Raw genomic sequence first — 12,960 nt, forward strand, 5'->3', positions numbered from 1 at the left:
ATCCTCTGGGTCCTCTGGGTGTTCAGGGACAAAGAGATGCCGATCCATGGTCTCGACCCATTGAATTCGCAATGCCCTTCACCGTGTCCTCTGATTCATCATTGACAACCGCCGAACGACGCTCCAAGCCCCAAAACATAGCAAGACAGCCTTCAAAGTAGGATCATGGATCATGTTGAAAAACTCGACTTGATATCTTGACCGACTACCCGCAAAGCGAGTGTGAGGATCCTCTTGAAACACCCCTTTCTCAAATGATAGGACTTCAATCTTACAAATCAATCAGAGTGTGTGAATGGTCTCGTATCCTCTACATTCCATTTCATGGCGTACCTTCAAAAAGAATGTTGACGAGATAATTCGTGTGAAAAAAGGGGAGAAAAGGGTTAATTTCAGGGGAGAAAGTTGTTGCTCTTACTCAATAAATATATATATAGTCGAAGCGAGTTTTGAGTCGAACCAGTGGACTTACGAGGAAGGTTAGGTCACTTCACTACGTTGTTTTATATGCACATACAGCGGAGCACTTCCACTCTGTAAGCATGCAAGATTTTAGTGAAGGTTAGAAATCACCATCAGAATGAAGTCTACCAATCTCTTCATTTTGACACGACAAAGTAGTCGCCTGTGAACAACAAACAAAGTAAGGCTAATTAACGGCCAATTCGACAGTTTTTATCGATGGATTGAATTGATCGTTCATCACTACAAGCGAAGGATTTCCAACTCGAATGCCCTCGAAATCTCAAATCTTCTAATCGCTCTGTAAAATGGAAGGCTCATAATCGGTCATCGACACGGCGTTCGAGTAATCCTGGTGATCAGGAATGGAAGTGGCTGAGAGGAACGCTTCCTGCAGCCATTCTTAGATGCGAAAGTGAGATGTAGCGAGGAAAACGTGAACACACCCACCCAGTAGCCGGGCACAGAAATCCCATCTCTGATCCACCTCTCCTTCATGAATTCGAGGCGTCGGGTCCATCGGGGAAAGTAAACGTGTAGTCGTAGTTTACATGCTCCGCCTGCAATGGTGGAAGAGTGCGCTGCGAACACTAATACACCTAGAATGACATATCAAAGGTAAGCGTGTGTCTCTTGTATCTCATTCAGGGGATGGAACGACAACTCCCCGGTCCGACTTACGCAACACTGCTCCCCTCTCGCCACAAACCAAGGATCCACACATGCAGGGTGATAAATATGGCCCTTTGCACTCCCACCTTTACAAGGCAAAACCGTCACCATCTCCCCGAGTTGAAAGGGGGTATAACGACAAATAGGACAAGGCTCCTCGATATCATCCTCCATCGCAGCACGCAGTGTGGGGGGGTTCAATTGCCGGTCCCGATTGATCCGGAAAGCGGTACTCTTTTCTCCCTCTCAAAGCAGGATGGCAAATAGGTGGTCCGTACGGTGGGCCTTTCGCCACATGAGCATCGAAAATCAGCCGACAAGCAATATAATTGACATGGACGAGGTAATTGCGTAGACGATCGAGGTCGTCATTCCAGCTCACTCCGTACTCGTCGCTGGCCAGTAAGATAAAAGCGTCGAAATCTCCTCCGTACTGTTGGGGTGATGAGAGAAGCAACTCTTTTCAATGCTCTTTTCCCTTCATCCAGTTTCTGTGCGAATTCCAAGGAATTTTTATCAAGGTTGAGGTGATCCAGGCCACGCATAAAATGTTCGGCAAACTCGTCGAGTCGAGAGCCCAATCTGGAGGAAGAAACAACAAGTTCAGCGAGAGAACTATTCCACATCCCATCTACCCTGCTGGAACACCTTACGGCTCTGCGGGGCTGAGACTATACAGCTCGGAGTATTCCTCAAAAGTCATTGGTCGTTGATTGACGGCAAGCGAAGAGTCAATCTCCGGGTGAGCTGCTTGACGAGCGGCTAGGGCGCGTTCATGTCCATAGACCATGTTGGCAGAGTGATGGATGGATGTTTGGTTGAGCCTTGCCTGGTGATGAGGCAAAGAATGCGCTGTAATCGAATAATTCTGAGCAGATTGATAGAGCAAGAAAGTATGTGTTGGTGGGCGAAATATACTGCCTGTTTCAATTAGTCTATTCGGGAAAGCCGTTGTTGATATCTACAAATGAGAAGGTACCCTCGATATTTATCAAGGGAAGGGACGGGAAGGGCCGGGCATTGACATGCAACATTGAGAATGGAACAAGAAAACAAGCAACGTCTGGAGTTCTGTGTATGTCGAAGTCAAGTCAAGCCAACWAGCTCACTGCCAGAAATCTTCACAAAAGGCATCCAACAAAAGGCATCCAACATAAGGCATCCAACATAAGGCATCCAACACATCGCAAKACTCGCCCTCGCCATCACCATCACCACCCAATGAAGAAGCAATTTCATCCACGGCTTCTATCTCCATGCAAACGACGATATCGTGCGCAATACTGTTGAACATCTCTCGCAGTCGGCCGATCCATCGATCGAGGCTCAAGACATTCCTCAATCCATTTGCAACTCGCATCATCAGCTATGCGACCGCGCAGCCAATTCTGCCGGTCATAGCGCGTGAGGCGCATGAACTGCCACAGACTAGGTGGGTCTTGAAACGGATAGGTTTTAGTCAGAAGCAGGAAACCTACCACACCCAGAGCCCATATATCCAATGCGTTGGTATATGAGAATCCGGGAGCGGGGAAGGGGCCTCTCATTTCCGGTGCGATGAATTGGTAGGTGCCATTTTGCATCTCCCAGGGCTTGACGATTTCACCAGTTCGTTTCGTCAGACCGAAATCTGCTATTTTGACGTGCCATTGAGGGCCCTGTTGAAAGACGAGTAAGTTCTGTTGGGAAATTCAAGTCAGTGTTTTGATGCCAAATGGGATATAGGATGTACATACTGCAGGCTTTAGGTCCCTGTGGACATAGCCGAGCTCATGCATCGTAGCCATGGCGTCGAATACTTGATCTGCTATGATGAAAACTTCATCTACTGGTAGAGGGTGGTGGAGATGATGGTGTAGATCTCSGAACGGGGCATATTCCATGTCAATGTGGACAATACCTTGGTCTTCGTACCATCCAAAGGATGTGATGAAACGAGCATGCCACTGTGATCAAGTGTCAGCTTCCGGTATATTTTCAGGGAGACAATCGTGTGTACTTCTGGTCTTGAAAAAACTGCAATCGCCTCAAGCTCTTTGTCGTGGTTGATGGGAGAGCGGTCGGTTTTTATCGGCAACTTTTTGACGGCTCTCACCTGACCCATTGCATGTCCTTTGATGCACACCTCCCGATACACAACGCCGAAGCCACCCWTTCCAATTGGCTTCAAGTCTCTTTCCCAAACATTAACGTGCTCCACTAATGTGGTGCCTGATGAGCTTTGGTCATGCTTGGCTAGGATTTTCGTGCGCTCGATATGACTTGCAGTAGAATCCATGTCCGCTGTCGATTGATGAGTGAGGGAATAGAAAAGGAGGATTTGATTAAAAGTGTACTGTTAAAACGGGATGTAAAGGAGTGACCACCAGGGCCTGCGATAATGAAAAGAAGCGGATGAATGAGGAAGGAAGAGCAGCAGATTGAAGACGTTGCGATTTCTTGAAGAGATTCAGTATGCCCGGCTTCGCATATGGGCCAGACATATTTCAGAAATGTCTCTCGGAGGTCTTGAAGCAGGACATTGTGGTCATTCTGTGGATTTTGCTTCCTCGAAGGCTGAGACGAATTCTTGCCGACTTTGGGGAATGTCTCTACGCCGAAATTGTTGATCGAGATGTSATGACAGCTCCGAATTGACWCTTCCACGAGGGAACAATAGGCCTTTGCGAGGAAGTAGGCGATATCGATTGCCGTCCACGGTCCCTCATGTTGGCGTAACATTGTCGTAGAATGGACCATATCAGCCGTGTCTAGCAATTCCAGCTGGTGAGAGCGCAAGTCTTGCTGAGGCCACATACCCCTCCAGATGGCTAAGAAGTGTGTCTCGGTTAGCTACTCACACCTGGACACTGCGTGAAGAAGTAGAGCTGTCGTCCATTCTAATGTCTCGACCCATGTCCCGGAATCATCGGGACGAAAAAGCTTCATTGCGGCATGCTTTCGATAAGGTCAAGGGCTGATGAGCTTGGCAGACCTCACCTTTGCTAAAGGATCATCTTGTGGCCATGTCGAACGCTGTCAAGTGTCTACTTCTTGCGAATCGCGTGCCTTTCAGTCATGGCTGAGCACTGCCACGCCCGATGAATCCTCCATGACACGATGCTCTACAAGGATGTACAGTCAGACACGCCGACATGTTTGCGATGCAAGCGATGAGACAGCCCGAGACGAATTGCGCAATGCACTTTCGAATGCAACGTGTTCGAGACACGAGGCAATGCAAGGGCTGACGTATGCATCTGAGGAGGCACGAAGATCCTCCGCGGGACCACACAGCCCTCTACCAACACCGTCTTGAAGGGATTGCCACACGAGGCTGATGAAGAGGCTGGTGAATGTTGGCTGACAAGCTTGCCGTCCTCCCACCAACTTGATGGGAATAAACGGAGATGATGAAAGGGAGGAGAGGATGGAGAGGCGAGACAAAGACGTTTCGCGAATCTCGCTGCTGTCGGGATCAACATCTCCGCGCCGAGCTCGATCTCGGGAGCGTCCGTCACCGGTTCGTGCTTGCCTCGCCTTGTCGGTTTCGCCACACTCCCTTTCCCGAGGACAGTTTGACAGACAGGATTCATGACTTGGACGGACACATATCATCATCATTGCGGTGGTATGGAGGATACATGCCCAGTCCATCTGACAAATCTGCGTGACATCCTTCCAAGTCCTCCATCCAATGATTACGTAGCCAACCCCGACGACATCTACGCCTCTCCACCAGGTACACACTAGCTCCATCTAGCATCTAGCCGCTTGTGGCTGCCCGCTACCGCCCTCGAGCCGCGTCATTTCCCGGATCAACGCGAACCAGCGTAAGGCTGCCTACAACCAAAACCTCACTTGTCGCCGCTTTGCAAATAAAACCTCGTCGTCCCTACTTTGCTCCCCCGTTTCCGTTTCCCCCGTTGCACCCTCTCCTTCCTGGCAGTTTCGACATCATCTCCCAGGACAACATCATGAGGTCCATCTCAGCAGTAACCGTAGCAGCCACCATTCTCACCACACATGCCATCAGTCTGCACAAACGTGCAGACGGTACACCTCCAAGAGTTGTGCATCATGCGATAGAACGAAGACATGTTCCAGATCCTCTTCGACACGACAGAAATCGACTACGCAGACGGGATGGAACCCTCACCGCCACGCTGGATAATGAGGAAACGCTCTACTTTATGAATGCCACGATTGGAACCCCTGCACAATCCTTCCGACTGCACATCGACACGGGAAGCAGCGATCTATGGGTCAACACCGCCGACAGTCAATTTTGTGAGCAGGATACAGAATGCGGCATCTCAGGAACCTACAACGCCAACGCCTCGTCAACATACAACTACATCAGCAGTGAATTTAACATATCCTATGTTGATGGGTCCGGTTCTTCAGGTGATTACGTCTCAGATACGGTCCGGTTTAGTTCCGTCACGCTCGAAGACCAGCAATTCGGGATTGGCTACATCTCTAGTTCGGAAGAGGGCATTCTCGGGATTGGCTATCCCATCAATGAAGTTGCCGTCGCCTACAATGGAGGTCAGCCGTACTCCAACATCCCACAGCATCTCGTGGATAATGGAGTGATTTCCACCAATGCATACAGTCTTTGGCTCAACGATCTCGACGCTTCCACCGGATCTATCCTCTTTGGTGGCGTCAACTCGGACAAGTACACCGGCTCGCTCGAAACACTCCCCATTCTCAAGGAGCAGGGCGTTTATGCAGAGTTTGTCATCGCATTGACGGCCGTGGGATCGAATGGTAACAGCACCGCCATCGCCTCCAACCTCGCCACTCCCGCTTTGCTGGACTCGGGCAGTTCGTTGATGTATCTCCCGGATGACATTGCTCAATCCATCTTCACCATGTTGAATGCCGATTATGATTCACGAGCAGGCGCTGCCATTATAGACTGCGACATGGCCAACTCCGACGACACCATCGACTTTACCTTTTCCTCGCCCACTATTAAAGTCGCCTTGAATGAATTGGTCATTGTGGCGGGCGAGGACCGTCGCGGGAGGGAGATCTGTATTCTCGGCATCGCTCCCGCGGGAGGTAGCACGCCGGTCTTGGGAGACACGTTCTTGAGATCTGCATACGTGGTGTATGATATCGACAACAACGAGATTTCCCTCGCGCAGACAAACTTCAACTCCACCACGGACAACATTCTGGAAATTACCAAGAGTGGCGGTATCCCAGATGCTACAGGTGTAGCGAGTCCCGTCACTAGTGTTGTAGTGGAGAGCGGTGGTGCGAGAAACGGTGGATTAACCACCACTCTTTCAGCGGCTGTCGCGAAACCTACGGCGCCTGCGGGTTACAACATGGCCATGTTGGGGGCTGCTGGTGCTGGTGTGTTGGCTTTGGCGCTTTAGATTGTGAGAGAATGGGGGAAGATTTGATTTTAGCATAGCGTGCGGAGTTTTCCTTGCTTTTGATGGGACAGTTCATATGTGACAGATCATGATGGGTCTTGTCTTATCCCTTGCCAGTGGGGATGAGATGAGAATAAGTGGGTGGGTGGATCGGATGCACTGTACATATTTCACGATATACTTCATGATGGGGGGGAAGAGGAAGATGAGGATGAAGATGAAGAGGGAATAGAACCGTGGCTCAGTCGCTGCGAGGAAGAGAATGCAAATCTTTGTGTGCAGAAACACCTTTTCAATCTTGTTCTTCAATGTGTTCTGATATTTGGATCTTCATCTTACTTCTACCTTCTCGTCATCGTCAACAAAGAAAGAATCACTCGACGGAGTGATTATCCAAGTGTTATTTCCAAGATCTTCTCCCATCGCGCTCCAAGTTATGATCTGATCTCTCACTACCAAAGACCAGCTTCAGCGTAAGAAGAGGAATCATATTCTCCCACGTCCAAGACCCCTCGATGCGGTCCGCCAGTCCGCTAGACCATCAATCACCTCATTCATTCATCACAATCCATGACATCCTCCTGCTCGTCGTGGTTTGTGATGATGGGGGAGGAATTATGTTTCTTGGTTTTGATTTCCTTGTCCTGTGTCGCCTTCTTCGTCTTCTTCTTGGTGGGTTTAGCGGCTAGCCAGTCTTTGAGGCGGAGGGTGTGTTCTTCGTCACTGTCGGCATCGGCATCGGTATCGGTATCGCCATCGATAGTCTCGATATCTTCAATGCTGGGGCATGGAGGAGATGACATTCCCATTCCTCTTCTTCTTCTTCTGCTCCTCGACTCTCTCCCTCGCCTTCTCCTCGATCTTAATCCTCACCTCCTCATCAAGCGGGACTTCCTCATCATCCTCATCAACAACACCCCTATGCCTCGCGCCCCAAACTTCATTCTCCCTCTTCTTCTTCGCCAGAAGATCATCCCCCTCCACAACAACCCCTCTCCGCAAACCAGCACCACGTCCTCCATCTCCACCCCCACCATCCCCACCATCCCTCTTCCTCTTCCCTCCTCCCCCATCCCCCCTAATCCCCTCCGCGTCCCTCATCCAAATCTCAGGATCATTCCTCCAAATCTGCAAAAACCCCTCCCCACCACCCCTCTCCTTCCTAGCAGTCCTCTCATTCCTCAACTGTAATTCCAATCTCCCGATTTTCGCCCCTGCTTCCTGTACTTCCTCTTTGAGATCGAGGATTTCATATTCTAGATTTTTTTGGCGGAGGCCTGTTTTGTGAGTGGAAGAGGAGCGGGCTAGAGTGAGGAGGTTGAGGGTTTCTGAGTGGGAGGATTTTTTCTGCGTTTAGGGCGAGGAGGAGGGCTTTGTAGTCTGCTTCTTCTTTGATGTTGGGGGGTTTGGACTGGCGGGCTGATTTGGTGGAGGGGGGATGCTTTTTGGTTGTGGGGAGGCTGAGGGGGGTTTGGTTGTTGGATTTGGAGGCTAGGGTAGGGCGCTTGCGGGGAGGCATGGTGATCGTTGAGGGATGAGTACCCGGGTGGTGAGTATGCTGGAGGGACTATGCCTCTGGCTCTGCTTGTGTCGAATGTACGTAGTATCGAGAAGTACTGCAGCAAAGTGTTGTATCCAATATCAATGGTTGTCAAAGGCAGTATTGCTGAAGAAAAGTATCGTGTAGAAGAAAGTGTTGTTGTTGTTGTCGTTATGATGAGAAGAAACCTTCTCCTCAGAACGAAGACGAAGATCCTCTATACACTACTTCCTCCGCCAGCTCTCCCTCGTCCTCCTTAATACTACGGTCACAAGTGAAGTCGATGGAAAGCCAACAAGGCCTCTCCTGCACCTAATCTTGACATTTTTTGGTGGGCTGGGAACTTCTGCAGCCGCGCTTCCACTTCACTTGCACCGTTTGTCTTTTTGAACGTCTTTGCTCTCCGCTGTCGTGGTGCTATTTTCCGGGGATGGTTGTTGAGTCGTGGGATTGGTAGACGCTGCAATGGTGTGATTGGCTGGATGTTATGATGAGGTGCTTGTTGGTCGTGGAAGCTGCTGCCTGGTATGTGAATTGGAGAGATGTTTTTTGTCGAGGTCAGCTGTATGGTGCTGTTTTGAGGCCGAGTCTCGGAGGTGTTGAGGTTGCTGATGTCCTTGTCCTGTCTTTTTCGGAGTATCCGCCGGAAGGGAATATTGTTTGCTTGCATTGGTGTTTCCCGGGTTTTAACGCTAATGGAATTGCATCGTTCATTCACTTACAAATGCCAAGAAAAGGTTTAAGCAGGGTTTCCCCATCGGAGGTCCATACAGACGCACCATCAGCTAGCTCCATTGTACTGCAATCCCAAACGACCCTTCTTCTCTCACAGCACGCACACACAGTCTCTCTCTCCCAGCCTTCCCATTCACCGTCCCTCGCCATTCAACTCCGCAACAGCCTCCTCCATCAACTTATGCCTCATTTCCCTAAACATCTCCTTCCCACAGATCTTCTCGCCTATATTCAGCACTTCCAAAGCATTTTCTGAATCGCTGGGAACTAGGACAAGCCATGCCGAGGCTAAGATTTCACCTGCTGTTGTACGCGTGCGTTTGATCCCTAGATGCTTGGCGATGACTGTGATGTCGCTATCTTTTGGAGGAGGATTGGGTGATGTTGGCTGTGGTTATAAGATGAGTTTGGATTCTCGAGGGGGCAGGGGGATGGAGCGAGGATCTTACCGCCATTTTGTAGAAGGTGGGAGTGAGGTCTCTGAGAGGCTTTGGTGGAGGAGTTATCAGATGTTCAAGAACGAAGCGATGATGAAGGAGATCAAAAAGGATTGTACAGATAGACTGAGATTGAGAAGACTTAGTTTGCTATTTGTTTGCTCCTGATGTTTCTCTACGAAGTGAGGTGAAGGATCAAACACAGAGAGAGGTAGCAACATGCTCATCACTACACGTTCCCATCAAAAGCATTGCTACATACATCTCTAGCGGGGATAACTCATCACAGTAAAACAATCACATGTCCGAATCAATTGAGAGAGTCTAACTCGTACCATGAAGCCATATATATCTGCACAAGTACATATCTCTTTCATTCATTCACTCACGAATGTCGAGACTAACACCTCAGCCCGTGTGTCCCTAATAATCGCCTTGAATTCATCTTCACCAGAAATCTTAGCGCCCGTGTTATGCACTATTTGAGCATTCACATGGTCGTGTATGTTATTGAATGCGAAGGATKCACAAGCGAGAATCTTTCCGGCATCTCTTTGAAGACGGCGCCATTCTGGTTGCGTCTGCGTACGATTTGGCTGCGGGTTATTCGAGAGTGGTTTGGCCTGTAGGCAGGCAACTGTGGTCAGCTTTGAGATTTGGTAGTGAGTACAAGTTGCTGAATCTTACCATGCTGTTCTTGTTTCTTGTTTGGTGGTGTTCTCAGGTGCTTGAGATAATGGAATCAGATGACATGGAGGAGTTGGGTCTTTTTAACCACTTTGAGAGTCTGATTGTTACGCTCTGCGTAGAATAACCACGAGGCATCCATGCAGTGTGTAGAAATCTAAGGACAAAGCATTGATTCGCCTGCTCCGTATCTGCACTCGTAGCGACCAGAACGTACAGCACCAGAGCTGTCAATATGAGAAAATCGTCAACCAAACCGCGCCCTCAACTGCCCTCTCCATTGGATAACAGGCAACTTTGCTGGCAATAAGGGCTCTGGCAGCTCCAGAGTTGTCGTTTCTGTAGAGAATAACCAGGCCTCAAGACGTTTTGCCCGACTGAGGGTGTCTTTTGTCTCGATGAAAAATCCTCATATCAACAGCTCTGAACATCATAGATACCAAGATCTCCTGAAAATCTTTGCCATTCACTCACACCCACACCTTTATCGCCTACAAATATGAACCATCCTCAGCTTCAATACGAAGCCATAAGTTGAATTCTTTGACAAGTCAACGATACGAAGGTGCATTCACTCACATGCGCCAAGGCCAGTCCTAGCCGAGTTTGGAAATCCTCGAAACTTCACCTTCAGCTCGTAATATCGACTCCCAACACAACCAAAAACATCCCACTTGCTCCCACCAACCTAATCCACCACACCCTCAACAAACCTCCCGTTCCCACCCCTTCGGATGAATCTGCTCCAACATCAAAGAAATAGCATTAGCCTTCCTCCCAACCACCTCATTCTCCTCCGCAAGCCTCAAAGAAGTAAACCGCKATTCCCCAAAGAGATCCTCACCCAAAAGCATAATTTTCACAGCGCTCGATGAATCTTTTGTTTCCAGAGCAAGCCAAGCCAGGACGAGGTATTTTGCTGCCAAGTCTCTTTGGTGGGCTTGTGTGAGATTTCGGTCTTCTGCTGCGATTATTGCTTCGTAGATTTGGTCTTTTAATGCGTCGTTTGATGTGGTGGACTGGGGTTTTCGTTAGGAGGGGGTTGATGTTTGTTGGTGGTGGATATTACCATTTTTGGCTTGGCTGTTTCTTTTTTTGCGGAAGTGTTTGGATCTTTGTTGCTGCTCTGTGGTGGTTTGGAGGCTCTTGAGATGCGGTGTCGCTTTAATATTGCATTCAGAAGAAACTGGAAGACATGGGGTTACTTTAGTTACGGGGAACATTGTTTGTGGTGTTCGTAAACGATTAAAACATATCTGTTTGCTCGTGTGAAAGCACACAATGCGACGACACAATTCAAATACGTCCGCAAACAGAAAGTTCGAGAACGAACCATCTCAATCCAATCTACTTCGGCAACCATTTGGAGAAGTCAAATTGCGAAGGAACACTCAAAGCCGCCTGAACAGCCTCCTTGTAAGCCTCCCAGTTCTCCTGACCAATACCAATCTAAACATTCAAAGTCAGCAAGATCCACACTCCACGAGAAAAGCCAAGATCATCTCACCTCAAAATCATAGTCACCACCATGCGGCACCGCATTCGGCACAATCTCCCAGTACATCGCCGGTAGACCAGCCTGGGCGATATTGTCGTAGTAAGTCTTGATTAAACTATCCCGGGTACCAGAGTCCTGCTTGTCACCCTTGAAGCAATTCTTGTTGTCTGTGTTGTAATAGCAAATACCCCACTCTTGCATTATGAGTTTCTTGTTATTCTTGACGGCATTTGTGACATATTTGGCGAGGTTACCAGTGGTGAGATCGTTGTTTGTGTCGTAGGCATGGATTGCTATCATGTCAAGTGCGTCGCATGAGAAGTATGCGTCTCTGACTGAATCTCCCACATATGAGGAGCCGCCGGTTGTGGTCAGAATGTCGGTACTTCCGTTGAGGTTGCTCTTGATTGCCCCAGCGATTTCACATTGCCAGGCTATTAAAGCGTCGGTATTCTTCTGTGGGATTGTCAGTTTGTATCTTCGAAGCATATTCTGTCATACACTTACGTCGTCGTGATCGGCTTCATTCTGGGTCTCAAAGGCAAAGATATACTCGGAGCTTTCAGCCCACGTCTTTCCATTGTTGGGGTTGACGTGAGACATGACATGAGCAATGCGGTTCTTGTAGTAGGTGATTGCCTGTGGATCGGAGTAAAAGTATCCAGTCCCTGATACAGCACGTCAGATTGATTTGCTCCTCGTTATAACTATCTCAGCATCCTCACCATAGTAGGTACCGTAGAAGTCCTGGTGGTTGCCATTCTCATCTGGTCTCAACGCATTGTAGCTGTAGAAGGAGACGATGAGCTTGATACCATAGTCGTGTGCGTTGGCCATGAATCCATCCAGGTTGTTCAGGACGGTATCATCGTATTTCTCGGGGTTCTGGCCCTCGAGAGATGGGTACGAGGTGAATTTGGTTCCTTTTTGAGGAGACGTTTCGCCTTGGATATGTTAGCTCATTCGGCAACTGAGGAAGCTCGGAGTGAGCATCGTCGAGGAAGACGGACCATCTAGCCAGACTCGGAGAACCTGAACGTCAGCCTCCTGCAGACCAGTGAAGAGGGTCTTTTGCTCATCGGTTGAAAGTCCGGCAGCATAGTAGAGATTGGAACCAGCAAAGCTCTGGTATGCCGATACTGAGGATGAGAGGCCCGCAAAAGCGCTGAGAGCGTAGGAGACCTTCATGATGCTAATTCAGTGGAGGTATTGCTGGATGAGGGTGTTCGTTGTGTCGTTGTCTGTTGTGATTGTGTCCAGTTGCGTGTGGGACATCCTTTATATGTTGCTCGCTGTTCGTCGACTTCGAACATCATCATGGGCAATTTGCATATCTTTTAGCACTGCTGTTGGTGGCGTGTACTAATGACATACACCATGGTGTACGATGCTTCGTTGCCGTGCTTCTGGTCGTTGGACGCCTGACAGACTTCTGGAGATACGTTTCTCAAAGCCACGCTACTACATCATCGCCACGAGGTTAATTGTCGATAGAATGCTGCTAGTTCATTCTGTGTTAGAACCAACACTCGAAGGATTTTCGAAACTTCCTTA

The 12,960-nt window shown here is 49.0% G+C and overlaps 5 protein-coding genes; 1 reads left to right on the top strand and 4 right to left on the bottom strand.

Annotated features, from left to right (window-relative positions):
- Positions 1 to 754: 754 nt before the first annotated feature.
- On the bottom strand, positions 755 to 1,186 carry RCC_09466 (uncharacterized protein; the record flags this gene model as incomplete). XM_023774708.1 has 3 exons in its annotated part: positions 755 to 853; positions 913 to 1,061; positions 1,144 to 1,186. 3 exons carry the CDS (start codon positions 1,184 to 1,186, stop codon positions 755 to 757), a joined length of 291 nt encoding a protein of 96 aa, XP_023630476.1.
- A 1,183-nt stretch (positions 1,187 to 2,369) lies between these two features.
- Positions 2,370 to 3,412, bottom strand: RCC_09467 (uncharacterized protein; the record flags this gene model as incomplete). XM_023774709.1 has 3 exons in its annotated part: positions 2,370 to 2,813; positions 2,871 to 3,080; positions 3,134 to 3,412. The coding sequence occupies 3 exons, from the start codon at positions 3,410 to 3,412 to the stop codon at positions 2,370 to 2,372; spliced, it is 933 nt and encodes a 310-aa protein (XP_023630477.1).
- Positions 3,413 to 5,090: 1,678 nt separating this feature from the next.
- On the top strand, positions 5,091 to 6,509 carry RCC_09468 (related to candidapepsin-3 precursor; the record flags this gene model as incomplete). The annotated part of the gene is made up of 1 exon (XM_023774710.1): positions 5,091 to 6,509. The coding sequence occupies one exon, from the start codon at positions 5,091 to 5,093 to the stop codon at positions 6,507 to 6,509; it is 1,419 nt and encodes a 472-aa protein (XP_023630478.1).
- A 554-nt stretch (positions 6,510 to 7,063) lies between these two features.
- On the bottom strand, positions 7,064 to 7,318 carry RCC_09469 (uncharacterized protein; the record flags this gene model as incomplete). Its single annotated transcript, XM_023774711.1, has 1 exon — positions 7,064 to 7,318. One exon carries the CDS (start codon positions 7,316 to 7,318, stop codon positions 7,064 to 7,066), a length of 255 nt encoding a protein of 84 aa, XP_023630479.1.
- Positions 7,319 to 11,255: 3,937 nt separating this feature from the next.
- Positions 11,256 to 12,594, bottom strand: RCC_09470 (uncharacterized protein; the record flags this gene model as incomplete). XM_023774712.1 has 5 exons in its annotated part: positions 11,256 to 11,357; positions 11,416 to 11,862; positions 11,914 to 12,074; positions 12,132 to 12,350; positions 12,417 to 12,594. 5 exons carry the CDS (start codon positions 12,592 to 12,594, stop codon positions 11,256 to 11,258), a joined length of 1,107 nt encoding a protein of 368 aa, XP_023630480.1.
- Positions 12,595 to 12,960: the final 366 nt, after the last annotated feature.

This window comes from Ramularia collo-cygni, assembly GCF_900074925.1.
Source record: "Ramularia collo-cygni strain URUG2 genome assembly, contig: RCC_scaffold18, whole genome shotgun sequence".
NCBI classification, from domain to species: Eukaryota; Fungi; Ascomycota; class Dothideomycetes; order Mycosphaerellales; family Mycosphaerellaceae; genus Ramularia; species Ramularia collo-cygni.